We start from the raw sequence: 20,283 nt of genomic DNA, 5'->3' as shown, positions 1-20,283 counted from the left end.
TAGAGGTGTAAGAACTAACTGCTTAAGAACAAATGGTCATTTTCTTTAGGCACAATTTATTCCAAAATTGCTTTTCTCTGTACACCTGGTGCTTCACAGTGCTGACACAACATAGAAATAGACTCAATAGTATAATATAGTCCTAGTTATTCTAGAATCTATCCTGACATTCCCATTTACTGAAAAATCAAACAAGCAGTTAAAAGGAACTAGTACTCCCAGTACAGACATATGCATGGGAGGAGAGTATGGTTGCAATCTAATATTCAATTACCTAGAAGTAAGGCTCACTGAAATCAATGGGACTTCCTTCTGGGTAGATATTGAGCTAAATTGTTTTTCTCAATTAGAACAGGGGTGGGGAACCTTTGGCCCATCAGGGAGCTCAATTCGGCCCGTGAGGCCATTTTCCCCACACCACGCCCACTCATCCATCAGATGATGTCACATATGATAGATATCAGCTGACAGGCAGCACCTTCTCCTTTGAGTGGGCAAGCAGATCCTGTACAAAGCAGGTTTCTTTGCCTGCCCCCCGCCTGCTTCAAGTAGAAGTGCTTTGAGGAAGTCCACAGACTCCGGCGGGTTTAAATACACATAGTAACTGTGCCCTTCCATCATACAGATACTCCATGTCTCTCATCTAATTATTACATTTATATCCCACCTTTCTTCCATCATGGAGCTCCAGATGGCATACATAGGACTCCCAGGCAGTTTCCTACTCAGGAACAGACCAGACCCAGATCTCTCAAGCTTCAGCAAAGTTGCTGTATCCTCCAGACCATGCCCCGGATCCTCCTAACTCCTAACTTGAAGACAAAGGTAAAAGGCAGGGAATAGAGACACTGACCAGTGCTACTGCTTGCCTCTGATCTTTATTGCTTTCTCACAGCACACACTCAAGGCCTGTGCACTCACTGCAGCCTGATCTGCAGTGATGCCTTGTGCTTACATTGGCACAAATACTAACACAGCAACAAAGAGACCTCCGTCTACCAAATGGCTACGAAGATAAGGAAGTATTTATGTCATCAGCTTTGCAAGTGTGAACACACCACAAAGATGTTAGGACTGCACTCTTAACCTGCCCTTATGTGTAACTCTGCTTTTTGCATTGTAAATACAATATTTTAATTCTTCCATAGAGAACAACTTTCCCAGAAACGGAACTGGAAATCAGTATATTGCTCTAATTGAATACTTTGGTCTTGGAGTGTAGTAGGGCATTCCAACAATACGAACACCATTTTTCATTTAGTATTCCACCCCTCATAACTAGAAAATAAAAAATAGAAAGGGGTGATCAAGAAAGGAGGGTAGAGCGCCCTTATCTTTACTGACTGATTACATAAAAGTGAATTTAAGCAGGTACACATATCCTGCATGCCTAGGTGCACCTGCCAGAAATCTCTCCTTTGTCACCCAAAGAAGAGAAAGGCAGACAGTAAAACAATTAAAAGCAGGCCCCTTTGGGTTAAAGGTAAGCTGTGGGTCTGAAAGGGCTGCCAGCCTAACATGCACACAATTAAAGTTAGCCACCTTCATAACCTGGAAGCAAAACCAAATAAATTCACACAAAGAACTACAGGATTTTAAGCACAGCTCCTTGGAGGAAATAGAGGCTGTCGTCATACAATTAAGGCTATAGAAACGTCACTAATTAAGCACCTTTACTGCACAGTTCACCAATAAACCACAAGTCAGAGCAATGGTCCATTTAAATCCCTTAATTACTATCCAAGGCAATAGACCACTTGCAATAAAGAGAGGCATACTAATTCAGCTTCTGCTATGATCTCCAGGTCTCACATCCTGTTCTAATGCCATTAGTTGACAAAGAACTAATTACCCTAATCAAGTGATCACAGTTTCACTGACATCTTACTTCCTTGAGTAGCTATAAACACCAGTGGGCTAAAGAGACTGCACCACTTAGCTTTCTATATCGTTGTTTACCAAGCAGTTTGAGTCAACTGTAGTAGGGCATTCCCAAAATACCAGGAGTATTTATGGTATTCCCAGTAACTGTGCAATTCACCATTTCTTGTGAGTTTAAAGTTAAAGTAGTAGCTGTACCACTTATTCGGGGAGGGGGGTGTCAGCCAACACCAATCACTACCTCTTGTATTGGTCAGTATTTTATGAAGGTCCACAGTTACATTTAATGTTTAAGTCTTTCTAATCAACACCTCTCACATTTAGCTAACCCCTTAAAGAGGCGGGCCAGGGTTTTTAGTTTGTTCCCCTGCGTTAATAGCTGGACCCACCCACAAAGATATATCAATAAACTGTTTTTGAAACTAACCCATCACCACCACAGCCCCATAGGGCATGTGGAGCTGCTGTTTGAGAAAAGTTTAGCTTAGCCAGCTGGACTCATGTACACCAAGTTCTGAGAGCAGACTACCTATGCACTTCCAGGTGTCCCCCCCCCTTAAATTGTATACAGGCAGCGACCAATTTGAGCCAGGATTACGTCCCAGTCTCCCATGTGCATTGGCAGGGCCCACGTAAGGTGGCCTGCCCTGTTCTACCCCTGCCCTCCATTGTGATGTTTTTACAACATTTTCAGGGCACTCCCAGGTTCAGCGCAATGCACGTGTGCATAGTCGAACATATATCAGACACGCCTAAAATGGTCACTGCCTGTATTAGATATAATTAAATTTTATGGTTTTATACATGTCTTGTGCCCTGCAATCAGTTATGACGACGAGCGGCTTAACGTATTTTAAATAAACAAAAATGCACCCTTGGGCTTAGAAAACTAGATTCATGTTTATTAGGATTCTGAATGATAAGACTACACATTTCTACCCACTCGTCTAACAAGTGTACTGCCGGCAATTTTTATAAAGCTTGTAGTGCTGCACTTGTATTCCTAATGTGAGTTGGCTATTCCATAGAAAGCATGGAAAGCCTTCATGCTGCTTTAGCAACTAGCCTGCTTATTTCACTTAAAAACAGTGAGCAAGGCACATTCCATTGCCATACCCATGTGAATAATGTTGTTCAACTGGTCTGGGATGGAGTCCTGCCCAATAATTCACAGGTGATAAGTGCTTGAAGGGTTAACGGCTGATGTGGGCAAAAGGTAATGGTCAGCAGCTTGGCTAAGTTGCCAAAGTGGCATAAAAAAATTCTTATAAAATTCCAAAATCCACATTAGGGCAATACCTTTTTTAAAAGCCAGATGAGTTCCGGAGAACTCAGAAGCTTGCACACTATTTTTGTCACATTTTGGTTGGCCTAAAAGGTATTTTCCCATTATGGAATTTCTTACTGGCCAACAGCACTACCTTTACTTTTAAAACAAATAGCTTACACTTAAGCTGCAGAAAGAGGTGGAAACACAAGAACATAAACAAGCCTGCAGGATCCTGTTCTCACAATGGTCTACTAAATACCCCTGGTAGGGTACATGGGAAACCCACAATAGTTAAATTCTAAATTTGTTAAAATGGAAAGCTCTTTGCCTCCTGGTTCCCAAACATTTAGAGATCCCTACCACAGCCTTGTTTTCAAGGTTCTCTCAGCAAGTGCATAGTCAATGAAATAAAATGATCTGTTTCTATATCAAAGCAACCAAGGATCTCTGTTTTACCAAAAAGTGTCAAAATCAAAGCGAACTGCCCTATATCCTGTTGTCCTTAGTACATTTCTAGGGCTTCTGGACAGTGAGCTTCCAAATAATTCCAACACATACTGCTGATGAAATAGAGTTAACATAGGACCAGTGTTTTGGGCACGCAGGAAAGAATGCCAGAACTGCCCCTAAATTTGTAGATTTATGTCTGCAAATGCACTTTTCTTTTTTTTTTTAGACTTACCTGACTTTTGGCACCATCATTCGGTGCTGCACCATCAATGTGTGACAGATGGAAGCCATCAGAGTAAAAACCTCTTCACTAGCTGAATCTCTCCAAACCATGTTTAGCAGAGTGTTTGTCTGCTGCTTTGTATCCAGTTTTGAAAGACACTCTTCAGTTATATATTGGACTGATATTCTTCCATCTCCCTGCAAAAGGAAGAATTTTTTTTTTTTAAACATCTCAAAGAATGTGTGCTTTTAAAATAATGATGTATATTAACCTCTTTTGGGTTGGAGGAGCTAACAAGTCTCAAAGCACTTATTGCAATTTCCAGCAAAAGCAGGATATCAGTTCTACTATCTAAATGGATTAGAAAAGCAAAGATACGCTTCTGAATCTCACAGTACATGGAAGAGGCTGGTACTCTATTAGTCCTTCTGTTCAAGGCAAGCCACACCACCTAAAAGGCAGGTGGAGGGGAGAGAACTCAGTCACAGATCAGCACCAGCCACGCAGTATGCCTGAGCAGTTTAACCACAATGGGGGGGAAATTTAGTCTCTTTTCTCTGAAGGGTTGTTCCACTGTTCTATCTGGGTTCCTTGTCTACTACCCTAGTACTAGATGAATAATAAAGAAGGCTGCCATGAAGAAAAGCCCTGCAATACTTGTATAATCAGTTTGAAGATTGCAATGTAGTACAGCAATGGCCTGCCGCTCCAGTATGTTGGATCTTTGCACACACCTGGGTGAGTAAAAAAAGCATCACTCTATGGACAACCTGAAGCAGAGTTGGAAATCTTTTTCAGCCCAAGGGCTACATTCCCTCATGCAGGAAGGCAGGCACACACGCAACATCCCATTCACATAATTCGATTCATCCACACACACACCCCCATACGCACACACTACAGCCATGCAAAATCTAATGTGCTTCCAACAAGGAGGCCATGAGCCAGAGGACCCCTGACCTATGACAGTAAAATATTGAACTTTCCACACTGTATTGCGGCTCTTGTTCTAATGTTTTTGTTAACCACTGAAAGCTAATTTCCAAGTATTCAAATTCTTCAAAAATGTGGTTTCAAGTCTTGGTTAACTTATGCCAGATCTTCGCTTTTTAGTTATTTCACTTTGTATCCTTGGCTTGATTAACAAATTATATTCAAGCAAGATACCCAATAAAGATAGTGTTTAAAGACCAGAGTTATTTTTCATTTGTGCATTTTCAAGGTCAGTTTTCCATAAGCATGTAAGAAACATAACAATGACTTAATTCTCAAATCCGAACATCTATTAAAAAAACACCTAGATAGTAACGACTAGTTCAAAGCCTGTTGTAAAAAAGAGTGTCTAATAGCATGTGTCCAAGTGCAATGTGTGATGCCTAATACCAGCAACTTTAATATTTTTTACTACCTGAAATTGACAAATCAGGCTTCTATTTATAAATGCATACAAAGAGCAGTGAGGCTTTTATACACCACCTCACTGATCTCTCTGAACAGTCATTAAATTCTATGCCCCCATTAGAATTCCATTCTCTTCCACAATAAATCACAGTACATTATGCAGCCACCTGTGTAATGTGCTATTTGACTGCAATTGACATGCCTAGCCATGAAAAAGCCACTGTAAGCAGTCTGCAACAAAACACCTGGAAATGAGGTGGGTTGGGAGAGGCACTGCACACAATATACAAAGTTAAACACACACACAAAACGGTAAACATTTGTGCTTCCCCACACAGAAAATACAAGAGAAACTGCAAACCGTCCACATGTAAATAGATCCAAGCCAAATATAAGTTAACTACTGCCAACGTATTTTGCTGCAAAAGCCAAAGAAGAATGGAGTATTACAGAAGAGGAAGCCTACTCCAAGCTTGAGTGTTACCACTGTGCAATTTCTTCTGACAACATTTAATACCTACAGGCATGGAAGTCATCTTGCTAATCCCTTCATCTTCATCTTCAGAGTCACTGGTTGAATCTTGGCAGTCTGCACCTGATGCAGACACCGGTAACTGAGAAAGAAATGTCTGAAGTACTCGCAGGTACACAAGCAGCCCTTCTTCTGAAAGAGATCCTATATTGAGAAAAAGATTAAATACAGAATAAAGAACACAGAAATACTGAGCAGGGATCACTTATGACTCTCTGTAAGAAACTGAACACACCCGCTGCTGATACTGTGCGTATTTTAGGGATAAGTAAAATATATATGGTTCATAGGCCACATGGTGTGCAGATTTTTCAAATCTTGAGATTCTGGGCTTTCTTAAGTTTTTAAGACCTCGCTGTTGTCAATATTTAAGTATGAGAACCTAAAAACAATGATTAAATTATGCATTGGGTTTCTGAGATCAGTAAAGAACCAAAACCACGTATTTATTCTATTGCGAATATCAAGATCACCGTGCGTTTTTATAAGAGTATGAAGTCAACCTGCTAAATTTTCACTGGGGTGTTCAAGGTTGAAAGTAGGAATGTGACCAAAGACCAGTCAATTAACTCTCAGTTTAACATACCTCACAAAGGTCTTAAGGTGAACAATGCAATCGCAATGTACTCTGCCTTAAGGCCTTTGGAGGAAAGATAGGCTGTAGTAGAAGAGGCATAATAGTTGTAATAATAGTAAGGTTTGCAACTGTAAAGCACCTAGCCTGCTACTGCAGGGACGACATATAACAAATGGATACTTTAACTGATTAAATATGCTTTACATACCTAAATATGTTTCACCAACAGTTAGAACAACGTAGAAAAGCCAAGGAGCTCTCTCACTTTTCCTCAAACGCCTGCTTTCTGTTAACAATAGTGCATTCAAAAAGAGTTCATAAGGAAAACAGGTCTTCACATCTGCAAGCGCTGGAATGATGAAATGAAATATCTGATCTGTAAAAGGTGCTGCCAGGAATTCTTCTGTAAAAGCAGCAAAATTCTGTTGCCTGCAGAAGGTAAAGAAAGGATTCTCTTTATGGGAAATGTGAACATACCTTTCCACCGCTACATTGACAATACAATAAAATATTCAAGTTTGGAAATATATTTTACCCATTGGGATTTTTTTCTTCATAATTGTCAAGGTGCATTTTATTAATTCTGTTTCTACCCTCTTGTTACTGTATTTATTTTTGCTAAACAAGTCTTCAGAACAGTAATAAGAGGCTGTTTTAAGACTAGAAAGAGATGGTCTAGTCATTCCACAAAGCTTTACATATTTATTCCATTAGTACCTATTAGTGCTTTGCCATGGTAAGGGGGGGGGGGGAATTAAACTAATACATACCAATGCACAACTAAACGTGCTTACCTGGCGTTTTCTGGACAGGAGCTATAATTAAAGTGCAATGGTTTCAGAACATTCTCTAACAATATTTTTGCAATAGGAACTCGAGACACATCAGAATACTCAATACTTGATGGAAGCTTGTTATTTATTAGCAGATAAAGAGACCTGTAGTATCCTGAAAGAAAAAGAATTCAAGCATTTGTACCCATTTTAAGGCATACATTTATTTTTAAACAATAAAATTATTTTACAACTGACTAAAATATATTTCAGAGGCAAAGGCATGTCAAAGGATGCACAAACACAACTAAGAGTGTGGGATGCCAAGTACCAGCTTTTATGGGCCAAAGACCACATTGTGAGATGTGCTTTAATATAGTAACTATAATTTTAGCAGCATAGCTGATAAACTAGAGGGAAAAAACTGGCAACTGATCTCATCTAGTTAATCAAATCCAAAAATTAGTGCCAATTCAAAGCACTGGCTCTTCAAAACACCAGCTAAATCTGCTGTTTCATAGTATTATGGAATTTGAGCCTAGTAGTCCATGGTTTTACAATTACAAAAAAGAATGTTAAAAGGACTCTGCATTAAACACTTACATGCCATTCTTAAGGATGAATGTTCTCAGTGAAGCTAACAATAAGGCAATATGAACATTAAAGCCATCACAAGTTAAAATAACAAGAGTAAAAAATAACACACACATTTTAAAAAAACCTGAATAAAGCATCAGGAAACATTTGAAAACATATACAACCATCTGCAAGGCATTAACACTTACAATATTTCAATAAGAAACAGCATTTTCGAAGACATAAGCAGATTATGTTTCATTTCAGTATTACTGCAATATTCACAATTGTTGGGTATTATTGTAAATGTAGCTCATTCACAAAGCTGGCAGCTGTTACATATTCAAAGTTCAATAAAATTTTGAAAAGCAATCATTACACAAACCTTTTTGAATCACGTAGTGCAAGATTTGTTCAATTATTGATGCTACATAGTTAGCATCTTGTAAAACAGGCAAATAGGTATTCTCAGATGAAAATACTTCAAGCATCCTCATAGGAAGTGCAACATTCAGACTGTCATCATTGCAGTTTTGCAGCAATCTATGACAAAAATAAAACTTGTCACTCAAATGGTATAGCTTTTCTCTTCTAGCAAAAAAGGAATAAGTTCTAACTTGCAAACAATGAAATAAGATTTCAGACCTCAGAATTCAAAAGAAAACATAAAGCGCTCTTGTCCATAGAGCCAACTGGGGCTAAAGACCTCAGGATGGCCATTTAACATATTTAATATAGATTTGTAGCCTTAAGTGAGCTAATTCAGTTAAGGAACATGGTTAAGTCCGCAGTGAGCTGATTAAGTTTATTTGTTTTTACCTGCAACATAAGCCCAACAGCCTTTTTATCTGGAATAGGCATGTAAGTTTCTCAGGGCCATCAAGCTGCTTCACAAACTGAGAATTCTGCTTAATCAAGTTCTGACATATCCATATCTGGAGATGGGGGGAAAGACATCAGCAGATACAAGTGTTAAAATGCTCTAAAAAGTAACACTGGTGCTTTTTGTGACTGTTCATGTACATAAAGCATGCACGCGCATCTAAAGCAGGAATGGGGACCTGTGGCCTCCAGATGTTTTCAGATTATATCTCTCTTCATACCGCACCTTGGCCATGCTGGATATGACTGATGGAAGCTAAAGTTCAACATTATCTGGAGGGCCACAGGTTTCTCCTGATCTAAAGGAACACCTCTTGCACCTCAAGATGAATCAATGGAGGCCCTTCCTCAAGTGTTTCTAATCTCAAATGCTGAGAGGGCCATTGCCATGATGTGCCCAACCCCTGGCCTTACCTATGGAACACTCCCCCTAGAAACGTATGACCGACATAATGTCTGCTTGGTGCCAAGCTGAGACATTTTTCCTCTCCCAGACCTTTATTTCTAATTCTTAATTAGCATCGGTCTCAGCTCCTGCCAACCTAGCAGTTCGAAAGCCCGTCAAAGTGCAAGTAGATAAATAGGTACCGCTCCAGCGGGAAGGTAAACGGCGTTTCTGTGTGCTGCTCTGGTTCGCCAGAAGCGGCTTAGTCATGCTGGCCACATGACCCAGAAGCTGTTCGCCGGCTCCCTCGGCCAATAAAGCGAGATGAGCGCCGCAACCCCAGAGACGGTCACAACTGCACCTAATGGTCAGGGGTCCCTTTACCTTTAAGACTGTTAATCCCCACCTGCCCCCAAGCAGAATACCCCAAAACAGAATTTAAAAAAATAAATCAGCTCGGCCAAAGCATGTAGGATTGGGGGGATAGTGTTGTGTTTGGTCATATGTCATCAAAGTATGCCAAGAAGAGGCACAAAATGGTAAACAAAGCTTCCAATTTTGGGCAAGTTGTTATCTATCTTTATGTGGCACATTAGTTTGTCATAATGAGGTGGTCCCAAATCTGTCTGTACCGAGCTTGAATAATAGACCATGTTATTTTCTCCTGTTTTATGCCTAAGAAAAACTAATCTGTATTCGGAAATAAGGGATAGATATACAACAGGATAGCTGAACATTTTTTTCTTTTTGGTAAAAGCAGCCACTAGGACACCCTACTTAGATAAGTTTCTTGAGGATGAAGAGGCTAATTCTCCCTAAACACACACACACACACACACACACACACACACACACACACACATTATGCTCTGGCCCTAAATTAAATACTCCTTCCCAAGCTACTGATAGCCATGGAGGATAAAAAACAAAGGTACCACAATGATCTTTACCATCTATGGCTAATAGCTGCTCCAGTGGAGTAGGGTGGGGGGCATGTAGAGGAACAATCCAGGAACTAGCACATTAGAAACTAGCACAAGCAAACGGATTAGCAACCATACACATACAGTGCCCTGCAACTGCTTTTAAGAGAAGGAAAGTGATGTGGCCTCACCACACTGACCCCCACCCCCAAAGATTCCACACTTCAGCTTTATTTCATTTAAACACCAACATGTGCCAAGGGAAGAAAGTAATTTCAGGGTGTTGCATATACATTTTATTTTGTTGTTACTTCATGAGCATTGCAGAAAGGTTTTTATGTGAAAGAGGCACTCTTGAAAGAAACTTATGAGTCAAGGGTACATTCCTAAGTCTTGTCCGTCCGTCCATCCCCCTATGCATACTCAGCCAAATGAGCCTGTGCCATCTTCCATTAACTATAAACTGCTATATAAATTTTAGGAAATAAATAAAGCCCTTAAGGTTAGATAGCACCGACTTTATGAAAGCATCTGAATGTTTATTAGGATGTAATGTTCTCCAAAACTTTGGATGGATCCACACACTTCAGAATGAAAACTGAAAGCATGTTTTCCCACAGATAAGGAAGTGGGGATTTTTTTGGGTGGCACCATTCTCTTGTAGCAGATGGTATACTGGCCTTAGTGAAACCCTGACCTTGTGGGAGGGAAGAAGGAGTCCTTTCTTGGGGTTGCTATCAGAAGAGGAGGAAGAATGGGAAAGCCACCCCCTCTCTGCAAGGACAAGTTACTTTCTGCATGTCCCGATTCAACCTCACTGTCTTTTGAACAGATCATTTAGTACTGACAACCAAGAAATTAAAAATAATTACTAAAAACACACAAGAAACTGGAATCACTCTCATTGAGTACTTACCAAACGTTTAGAATCCTCATTATGCCTATAGAAAAACAGAAGTTGGCGAACTAAAAGAGTCAGATTTGCTCCATTGGCGGTGGAGAAACTTCCTCCAGATTGCGCTAGATTAGCACAGTAATCAAATTCGCTCCTCTGAATGGAATACTTAAATTGAAGAATAAAATTTAAGTTAATGTACTGTATTGTCAACATTATGAAACACAGGCAAGATTTCAATATACTCATTTGAAGCTGCAGCTTTCTCCAATGAACAATTTTATGCATATAATTTCTTCAGCATTGATTTTTGTTTATAACCCGAGGTACATTGTTGGAACAATCACTTGCTCAAGGCCAAGTGTGGAGGTTAAATTGGCTTTTACATAAAGGTGCAAAAATGCAAAGTGATGTCATAGCGTTTTCAGAAATTTTTAAAGCATAATCAGTCAGTACAGTACAAGTATTGTCATCTGTACACATCAACTCCCTCAAATCCTATGGAAACAGAACTGCCTATGTACTAAGAGCAGAATTAGAACTCATTTTGAAAGCTAGAATGAACCAAGAATAAAATTAATGTGAAGTAATTACTTTTGTGTGAATTCATCTTCTACTGCATTATTCATCTAATTGAGACTAACAATAAACAAGTTCCCCAACAGACATTACGACTATACATATGAATACATGTTCCAGATTAGAACTACTGTACATATTTTCATAATTTTACTGCACTTTTACACAGGCAAGGATTGAAAGGGATATAAGTAGAGTTTGCTCCTGCCCACTGGCCTGTTTCCAGAAGTCAGGCTCCAGAGCTTCCTGTGTAGCACAAGGAGTTGCAGTTAAAAGAAGGTATTTGGCAAACCTCTGGGCATAAACAGATGTTCCTGGGAGAAAGCACAGGGTTCTTCAAAGCCATACAATATATATTTTATATTTCTGGTTATAGTTCATTTTTACTGTGCTCTTATTCATCTCAAGTCCTTCTAAATGGAGTTCCAAACTAAATTTAAGACTATGGTTTCCCCATAGGCTGCAACCAATAATCCCACTCCAGAGAATCACTGAACAGGAGTCTTATACTACAGGGAGAGAATGACTAACATACAGTACAAGCGTGTCCACATGGCTATTACATTGTGGGTTTGAGGAAGTAGTACGGTAAGTATCAGAGGGTTTTCTACAGCAGATCAGCATACATTGTTTCTGCACACGCTGATGGTAGTGACTAGAAGGCAGGCTGAAATAGTGACAGTGTTAACTCTTGTTAGATACAGTGGTGCCCCGCAAGACGAATGCCTCGCAAGACGGAAAACTCGCTAGACGAAAGAGTTTTCCGTTTTGGAGGTGCTTCGCAAAACGAATTTCCTATGGGCTTGCTTCGCAAGACGACAATGTCTTGCGAGTTCCTGCTGTTTTTTTTCCTTTCCCCCCTTTTTCTAAGCCGCTAAGCCGCTTATCAGCTGATCCGATCAGCAGATAAGCTGCTAAAAGCCGCTAATAGCGCTAATCTGCTAATCCGTCAATGGGCTTGCTTCGCAAGACGAAAAAACCGCTAGACGAAGAGAATCACAGAACGGATTCTTTTCGTCTTGCAAGGCACCACTGTATATCTTTCTGTGGTTACTGTGCAAACTCAGAAGCACATAAGAAAAGTCAATCATAAAAAAATGCCTACTTGGTGTTTTCTGTCCCTGTACCCACGAACAAAGGACTGGATGATTATTGCATTTTTCAGCCTTCTCCTTTCTTCCTAAGGAGACAAGACAAAGGTCAAAATAAAATTTGCTGCATTGTAGTTAATAGAACAAAGCACTGACAAGAAAAACACCTGTGCAGTCACTGAATAACCTCACACAAAAAACTCTGTCTTCAATAGTATCAGAGGAACATGAGCAGTGGAGTTTGTGGTAGAGAAGGTCTGGGTTCTCCACCTAACGGGCTTACGCTGCCTGACACCAAGCCATAGCCAAACAAGACAGACTGAAAGGAACACAAATATCTTGCTGCTCATTAGGAGAATTGTGCTTTCCCATTGATATGCTTTTCCACTGTGATGCAAGCTCTCTTTATTGTATGCATATCCAACAAGTTTACCGTATAATGTATTTCCTGTTGAATCCGTCAAATTTAAAACAAAGTTTCTTCTAATTTTTTTTTAAACTAAGTTCCTAGCCTTTATGCTGAAGACTGAAGCCAAATGCCATTTGGGCAGGTCATCCATTGTTTAGAGACCAGAGCATCACCACCCTACAAAGCTCCTTGCTTTTCCCACCAGCTAATAAAAAAACTAAACCTCGCATCTCATATCCAATATCTATGTACAACTGTGCCCCAGCATTCCTTATGTACCCCATGGTTATCAAAACAGAAAATGTTGACCCGAAGCTACTAAAATATCTGTTTAATAGATGTTGGTGGAATGAGAATACGGCATTACAAGTTAAATATTGGGGGGGGGGGATAGATTACCTGAGGTGGAATTCAGATTTTTATACACTACTGTGGCAGCACCGATAAATGAAGGAATGATAGAACAGAAATAAGAAATTGAATGAATAAAGATTTGGCAAGAAGTGAGCCAAGGATATTCAAATGACAGACCCTGGAAACAGGGAGCCTGCTGATCAACTTGTACTGGTTTTTTTTAAAAAGGAAACAAAACAGGAAAATTCAACAGCAATCTCAACAGCAGCAGCAACTGATCTTCCACAGCGCACAGCTGAATTACAACACAAGACAGTTATACTCTCCTCATTAGGCATAGGTTTCATCCAAGAATGCATAATTGTCAATTAGTGACCCATAGTTGCAAATGTTTGAAGCCTGAGGTCACTGCAGCAATTTCACTACTCATTTTTTAAAGCTGTGTCTGATTTTATTCTCAATAGACTGAGTCATGTTTTCTTCCCGATATATGCTACATCTTCAAAAGTACATTAGCGTAACAAAATATATTCTTGTAAATACAGAGTGCCTTGTTTCTTATGCACATTTTCTGCACCAGAGCCTTACAAATAATGAAACGGGCAAATTATCTGCTCACTGGAGCTGACAAAAGAATTTCCATGGTTGTAGTTAATCAACTTTATGATGACGGTGTCTCAAACATAGGCAGTGTTTCACATGACTGCCTATGACACTGAAGTCCAGTTCACACAACACACAGAAACATGGCTTAGTAATACGCAGCCAAGAAGGAAGAAGCTGCAGTGAGCCTCAGGCTGAGGCACCACCTTTTCCCATGACTCCATCAATTTTCAGCTCTACTCTCCTTTAAAGGCAGGCTTGGTGCATCATACAGATAAAGAAAAGTGGTTTGTTAACAAACTCTACAGAGACTGTCAGGAACCACTGCTTGAAGTTTGCTTGTTTTGAAAGTGAGAAGAACTGGTTGCAAATGATCCCTAGTTCAGGTGACATTTGCCTAGCTGTAGGGGAAGCAGGAAAAGAAATTGTTGGAGTCCAAGGGGGGGGGGGATGAAAGCTAGAGGCAGCTCCTTCCTGCCTATGCATATGTCGGTAAACCATGGTTAATCAGGAAACATTATCATACAAATCCGTAAGGAAAATGGCATAGTAGACACTGCTCTAGTCTGCCAAACAAGTGTGTGAATCAGCCCTACAACTAGTTTTTCTGCTAGTGAGTCAGGATCATGTTAGCAATTCTAAGGCACCATGCTTGCATACATTATCCCAGCAAAATTTAAATGTGGTGCAAAACAATGTAAGGTGGGGCCCTACTATTTAGCATTCAAAAATTCCGCAACTACAAATTGAGGAAAACAGGAGGTTTTAAAAAGCCAATAACCAAGCTATTTTATTTATTTACGAGTTTTATATACCATCCTTTGCCAGTAGGCCCCATGGAGGGTTACACTTATAAAAAAAGACAAAACAATAAAATAAAATACTAATTTAATCTAAATCAGTTCCTAACTCCAACACAGAGAAGGGGCGAAAGACAGCATCCAACTGGTCATCAATGTTTCAAAAAAAGAGGTAGCTATAAAGAAAATCAGCTAACCATTCTTCACCCCACCCCTCCTTCAAAATCCTGTCAAGAGAGGGGTGTCTTGATCCGCACTGCCTAAAAGAACAAGGCAGACTATGGAAGGAATTCCACCGTTTTGGAGCCACCACTAAACAGTACCCCCTACACACAATCCTATGTACCTAGCACTGCACAGGAAGCCCTAGGAGGGCAGCGTCCATGGAGCTCACTGAACGGCAGCAAGTATTCTCTCAGATACTTGGGGTCCAGCAGTTCAGTGCTTTAAATACAAACATAAGCATTTTCATCATACAATATTTCAACTGGAAGCTATTTTAAAAGGCTTTACTTGTATCATACCTCTCGTTTCCGCCTCTCTTCCTGTGTGCGATGCAAAAGAGAAGCTTTTTCCTCCTGGAAAAGATGAGAAATTATATTCTGTTTCTACCTAAACAAATGCATTTAAAGTTTTGCATAACGATAAACATCATCTTTCCAAAATATTTTGCAGAAAAGTAACATGCATCTTCCTCCTTTATGTGCTCAGATACAACACAATCAATGACACACAACAAATCAGCCTAAAGTCATTCTACCTAACGGCCTCCATCACAAACGTGAGCATGACTATTTCTTTATTTTGTTTAAACTAGACTACAGTAATTAACACAATTTAAAACTGCAGTGGATTCAACTGGCACAACCAGTTAACAGTAATGAATGAATAAACAAACAAACATCCATTACAATTTCTGATTTTCCCAACAAAGTCTCAAAAAAAGTTTTCAGCCACACACTGTTCATTCAATTAAACTGCACAAATATAAATATAAGTATCTAAATAAATACTGATCTTCTCCAAACAATACCCACCTACAGCCCAATGTCAGAGAAGGTGCTAAAAGAAAAGTGCATATGAAAGTATTTCATGCATTTGAGCACCATGATAGAATGTGTTTAGGGAACTATAATGTAATTAAGGAATTAAGTCAAAGCAATTTTAAAAGGAAAGTTACAGTAGAAAAACTGTTTAACAATATTGCCTTATTTGGTTTTATAATTTGATGAAGTAATATCAGAAAAGAAGTGGTGAAGCCTACACACTTAAGATAGTTCTCTGTTGCTTACACAAAGCAGAACTAAACATTTGCAATAGCAAATAAGCCTAATTATCAGTCTTTTTAAAGTGAAAATAACAGGCCTAACAATAACCAATCAAAAAGGCTAATAAACAACACAGATTTACATCCTCATTACTAATGCTGAGTCAACCCAATAGATTTCAATCATCCAATGAGAATCCAAACTCAAGATCTCCCTATACAGTGGTACCTTGGTTCTCAAACTCTATGCGTTCTGGGAGTCCATTCGACTCCCGAAACCGTTCAAAAACCAAGGCGCGGCTTCCAATTGGCTGCAGGAGCTTCCTGCACTCAAGCGGAAGCTGTGTTGGATGTCTGGCTTCCAAAAAGCGTTCGCAAACCGGAACACCTACTTCCGGGTTTGTGGCATTCAGGAGTCAATTTGTTTGATAACTAAGCCGTTCAGGAACCAAGGTGCCACTGTACAGCCGAGTTATCAGACATGCAACTTACCAATGTGTGTTATTTATTAAATTTATATGCCACCTTTCTGCTTAGGAACCTGAGGTGATTCACGATTTTAAAAATATTTTAGAACAAATACATTAAACAAAACGTAAAGTGACTTTCTTGGGCCAAACTGGAGCCGAGGATAAAAGCCTGGGCTCCCTTGCTTCTCCCTTCACGCCATTCACACAGAGCTCTAGAGAAGAAGTCAATGCCAAGGTGTTTCAAATGGACAAAACCATTAAAACAACGGAAGCTGCCTCTAAGTAGTATGTAAGCATTAGACCCAGCACTAAAGCATCCATCACATTCCTAAATCCTTGGGGAAAACCCTTATCTCAAATGCATTTCTTTGAAGGTATATTCTGCTGATTTCAACAGAATTATCTGTCAAGCACATATTCCAGGATGACTGTGGGATAACCTGCTGAATCAGAACAAAGGTTCATCTAGCCCAGTACCCTATTTACACCACACCAGATGCTTCCGGGAAGACCACAAGCAGGGCATGAAGGCAACAGCCCTCTCATACAGTCTCCTTCCAGCAACCGTTATTCAGCAGCATACCATTTCCGAACATGGAACTTCCATTTAGCTGCCATCGCTAATAGTCATTGATAGACCTTTTCTCCATGAATTTGTCCAATTCCATTTTAAAGCCACGGCCATCACTGCATCCTGTGACAGCAAGTTCCATAAATTATGTGTTGTGGGAAGAAGTGCTTCCTTTTTTCTGTCCTGAATCTACAGTGGATCAATTTCAATGGGTGACCCCGTGTTCCAGTGTTATGAGAGCGGGGGGGGGGGAGCAGAGGGGGAAGGTCTATCCATTTTCTGCATCATTTTATAAAGCTCTACCATGGCCCACTTTAGCTGTCCCCACCACCATTACCTGGATCGAGGGGGTCACAGCAGAGGTGAGGAAATGGGCCTCATGTTTACATGCCAATTCTTACAGAAAGCTTCCACTGAATAAACCAATTTATAGGAGGGGGATGGGAGTGGGATCAAATTTACAGGGGATGAGGAAAACTGAAAGAGACAAGATAATAAAGGAAGGGAAAGTGTGCTACAAGTTCACCAATGAGCCTCTCAAGTGATTTAGGTAATAATCCAAGAGCAAGACATCAAGGGAGGGAGGCAAAGAAATCAGGGCCTGCTCCAGGCAGACTGTTTCCCCACCCTGGCCAACTTTACATTCTGTTTCATTTGTTTTAGTACTTTTAAACTGTAAACCACATTGGGCACCTTGGCAGAAAAGTGGTATATAAGTGTAATAATGATCTAAGTCTTAATAAATCACGCTCAATATTATTGCACAAACAGCCTAATAATTTTAAACAGAGGTTTAAAAATCACAGCGAGAATATATTATTCCTGCCCAACTTTTAAGCAAAGCAGCACAATCTTTAAGTGGTACTATTAGTGTTCATAATTTGATGACAAAAGATGTAAAGCACCTAAGATACATTCCTGAAGAATAGGACATACCCTGCCAATTGTCGTCTTTGCATATCAAGACTTATTCTTTCTTCAGTGCAGAAAACAGTATCGCACATGTGATTTAATGAACGTAAATGGCTTCTAGCCATCAGAAATGTGTCAGTAGATAGTTCCTCAATAATTCAGATGAATAGCTACACATACCTAATATACTTCTGATGTGCATCTGATTCATGAAAATATGGCCTAGGTAACACTACGCAGAAAAGGGTGTGCTGTGATATTTCTTTATGGCACAATATATCATTTAAAGGCCCCATCTCATACAATTCATGAGAAGTATTTTAAATTTCAGAATTAAAAATAAAAATCAAGAATCCAAATAAAGCATATTTTCATTAATAACTGACGCAGTACTTTCAGTATGCAAACTGCTTCACAAGCTTCATGAGCTCTTGTATTTGTTACCTGAATAGCTTCAAACCAGACTGACCAGCTGTTGCTTTCAGGTCTGCCTCAATTCTGAATGATGGGTACATTTAAACACACAGGCCGTTATAGTTAACTAAAGCAAATGCTAAATGACTGCATTTGTGGGTAAACCTGTTCCTTTGCATAGCAATCATATGAGATAAGCATTATTACTCCCATTGCAGGCAGGAAACTTATGTTAAGAACCAATGACTTGCATAAATAGCCTCTAAACCACTAAAAGACACAAGAGAGTTTTGAAACCAGGCCAGGTTTCAGTTTGTGCCATCTCAATACTTAAAAAGCACGCACACCCCTATTTATTACAGATACTTATTTTAAATAAAAAGCAGAAAGCTATACATAGATGCCATATTGTGCATGGACATTTTTAGTGGGCCCCTATGCGCTTTATCAGCACTAGGAGAGGCCTACGAATTAAGTAAGAGAGTGCTGATAAGAAAATGAAAAAAGAAAAGAAAAACCTAGGCCAAAGTGAAGGAATGCATTCCCTGCTGTCCTATCTACTTCAGAAACCTGGAGTGCGCTTTTCCTCAAATCGTGTATTAAAAAGGCAGTGTCGAGAATCAGTATGTTTCGCAGACTCCTGTACAGTCCAGGAGTTGCAATGTGGGAATTTAACAGCACAACCCTAAACCATGCCTACTCAATTCAATCACACCCAGGTAAACAGTGTTAGGATTACAGCCTAAATTCTTAAACTCTCCCCCCAACACAAGAGTGAGGCCTATCCGCCGCCCCCTAGCTCTCCCCTCCCACAATTACGTTTCTTCCAACTGGATGCCAAGCTGATGCCAAGGGTCCTGAGAAGGAGACACTTGCAAGAGCTGATGCACCACAGGAGTTTCACAAATGGGACGGTGGCCCCCTTCCCTCCCCCCCCTTCCAATCACGCCTCTGCCTTTTTGCTGGCTATTTCACAACCAAAGAATCTCAAGTTTCTCTTTTCAAAACCCTCGGCCTTGAAGGAAACCCTCTCCGGGAAAGACCAAAGCCGGGGCGACACAAATGACTCTCCAGGCGCCTTTTCCTCCTAACAAAAACAAACCCAAGACACACTGGGGCTGAGCTGCACCCACAGGTCTGAGAGAGGCCCCTGGTCTTGGGGTGGGGGAATAATAAAAATTATTATTAGGAAAGGGGAGAACACACTAGACACCGCGGAAAACAAGGGGTTGCTCAGATTTAACCTTAGTCACGCCGGCTTCGCGGGCCCCACCGGAATCTGCAGGCAGGCTGGGAAACGGGGCTGGCGGAGACAAAAATCGCGTAGAGACCCCGAGACCTGAGAAGGGCGGCGCAGGCACTGGGTGGGGGTCGCTTACCTTCTTACTGGCTCCTCCAAGAGACACCTTGGGCCTGGTTTTGAACTCCCCTTCGAAGCTGAACATGGTTACAGCTTATCCTCCCATCCAGAGGGGGAGAGAGAGAGCAGCCTCCGCCTCCTCGGCAGCAGCAGCAGCACCTTGGCGGGGCAGAAAGAGCCAGCGGGGGGTGGGGACCAGGGAAGGGGCGCCCGACCCCGAGAGGAAGCCCCCAGCCTCACGCCCACCCGCCCACTCCCGGCGCAGGGCTCCTAATGCCAAGGGCTGAGGCGCCCCCTCCTCCCTCAGCCCCTTCCGCACCCCGGCCGGCCAGGAAGGGAGATTCCCCCGCCCCACTCCCAAATTATCCTGTGTGGGTGTCTCTCCGTGTGGCTCCGGCTCCCCGCCCCGGCACCGGCTCAGTGAGTGGCAAGGGGTCTCGCTTGGGGCTGCCTCATTTGCAGCGGAGGTGGAGGAGGGGGTATAGGTGGGGGGGGCGGTGGAAATCAGCCGGTTCCTGAAAGAAGATGGCCGCCGCCGACTGCAGCTTTCCCTCAGCGCGCTCCCGCCTCTCGGGCGCGCGGGCGCGCTCGCGCCTCCTATAGGGAAAGGGAGGCGGGAGAACGAGACGGAGCGCCCGGCGCTTTTTGAGGGAGGATGACAGGCGGGGGGGAAAAGCAGAGGAAG

The 20,283-nt window shown here is 41.1% G+C and overlaps 2 protein-coding genes across 6 annotated transcripts in view; one reads left to right on the top strand and one right to left on the bottom strand.

Moving 5' to 3' along the window:
* The window catches only part of UBE3C (ubiquitin protein ligase E3C), a 57,215-nt gene extending 37,011 nt beyond the window's left edge, over window positions 1–20,204 (bottom strand). The window contains exons 1-10 of one of the 5 annotated variants that reach the window (XR_014517419.1): window positions 19,618–20,194; window positions 15,129–15,182; window positions 12,453–12,527; window positions 10,790–10,936; window positions 8,503–8,618; window positions 8,069–8,226; window positions 7,129–7,282; window positions 6,543–6,763; window positions 5,747–5,901; window positions 3,834–4,021 (exon numbers count right to left, since the gene is read on the bottom strand). Coding sequence is in view for 3 of the 5 variants with exons in the window: in XM_083466681.1 (XP_083322807.1) it covers window positions 3,834–4,021; window positions 5,747–5,901; window positions 6,543–6,763; window positions 7,129–7,282; window positions 8,069–8,226; window positions 8,503–8,618; window positions 10,790–10,936; window positions 12,453–12,527; window positions 15,129–15,182; window positions 19,618–19,683 (1,334 nt within the window). In the remaining 2 variants the exon portion in view is untranslated. Of the gene's footprint in view, window positions 1–3,833; window positions 4,022–5,746; window positions 5,902–6,542; window positions 6,764–7,128; window positions 7,283–8,068; window positions 8,227–8,502; window positions 9,092–9,334; window positions 9,621–10,789; window positions 10,937–12,452; window positions 12,528–15,128; window positions 15,183–19,617 lie in introns of those variants that run through there. The other 4 variants (XR_014517420.1, XM_083466681.1, XM_083466682.1 and 1 more) reach the window with 4 other exon arrangements.
* The window catches only part of LMBR1 (limb development membrane protein 1), a 327,116-nt gene that overhangs the window by 131,324 nt on the left and 175,509 nt on the right, over window positions 1–20,283 (top strand). The gene's annotated exons all lie outside the window — the stretch shown is intronic.

The sequence above is a fragment of the Podarcis liolepis genome, assembly GCF_965112155.1.
Source record: "Podarcis liolepis genome assembly, chromosome: 12".
NCBI classification, from domain to species: Eukaryota; Metazoa; Chordata; class Lepidosauria; order Squamata; family Lacertidae; genus Podarcis; species Podarcis liolepis.
This window is presented reverse-complemented; position numbering and strand designations above follow the sequence as displayed.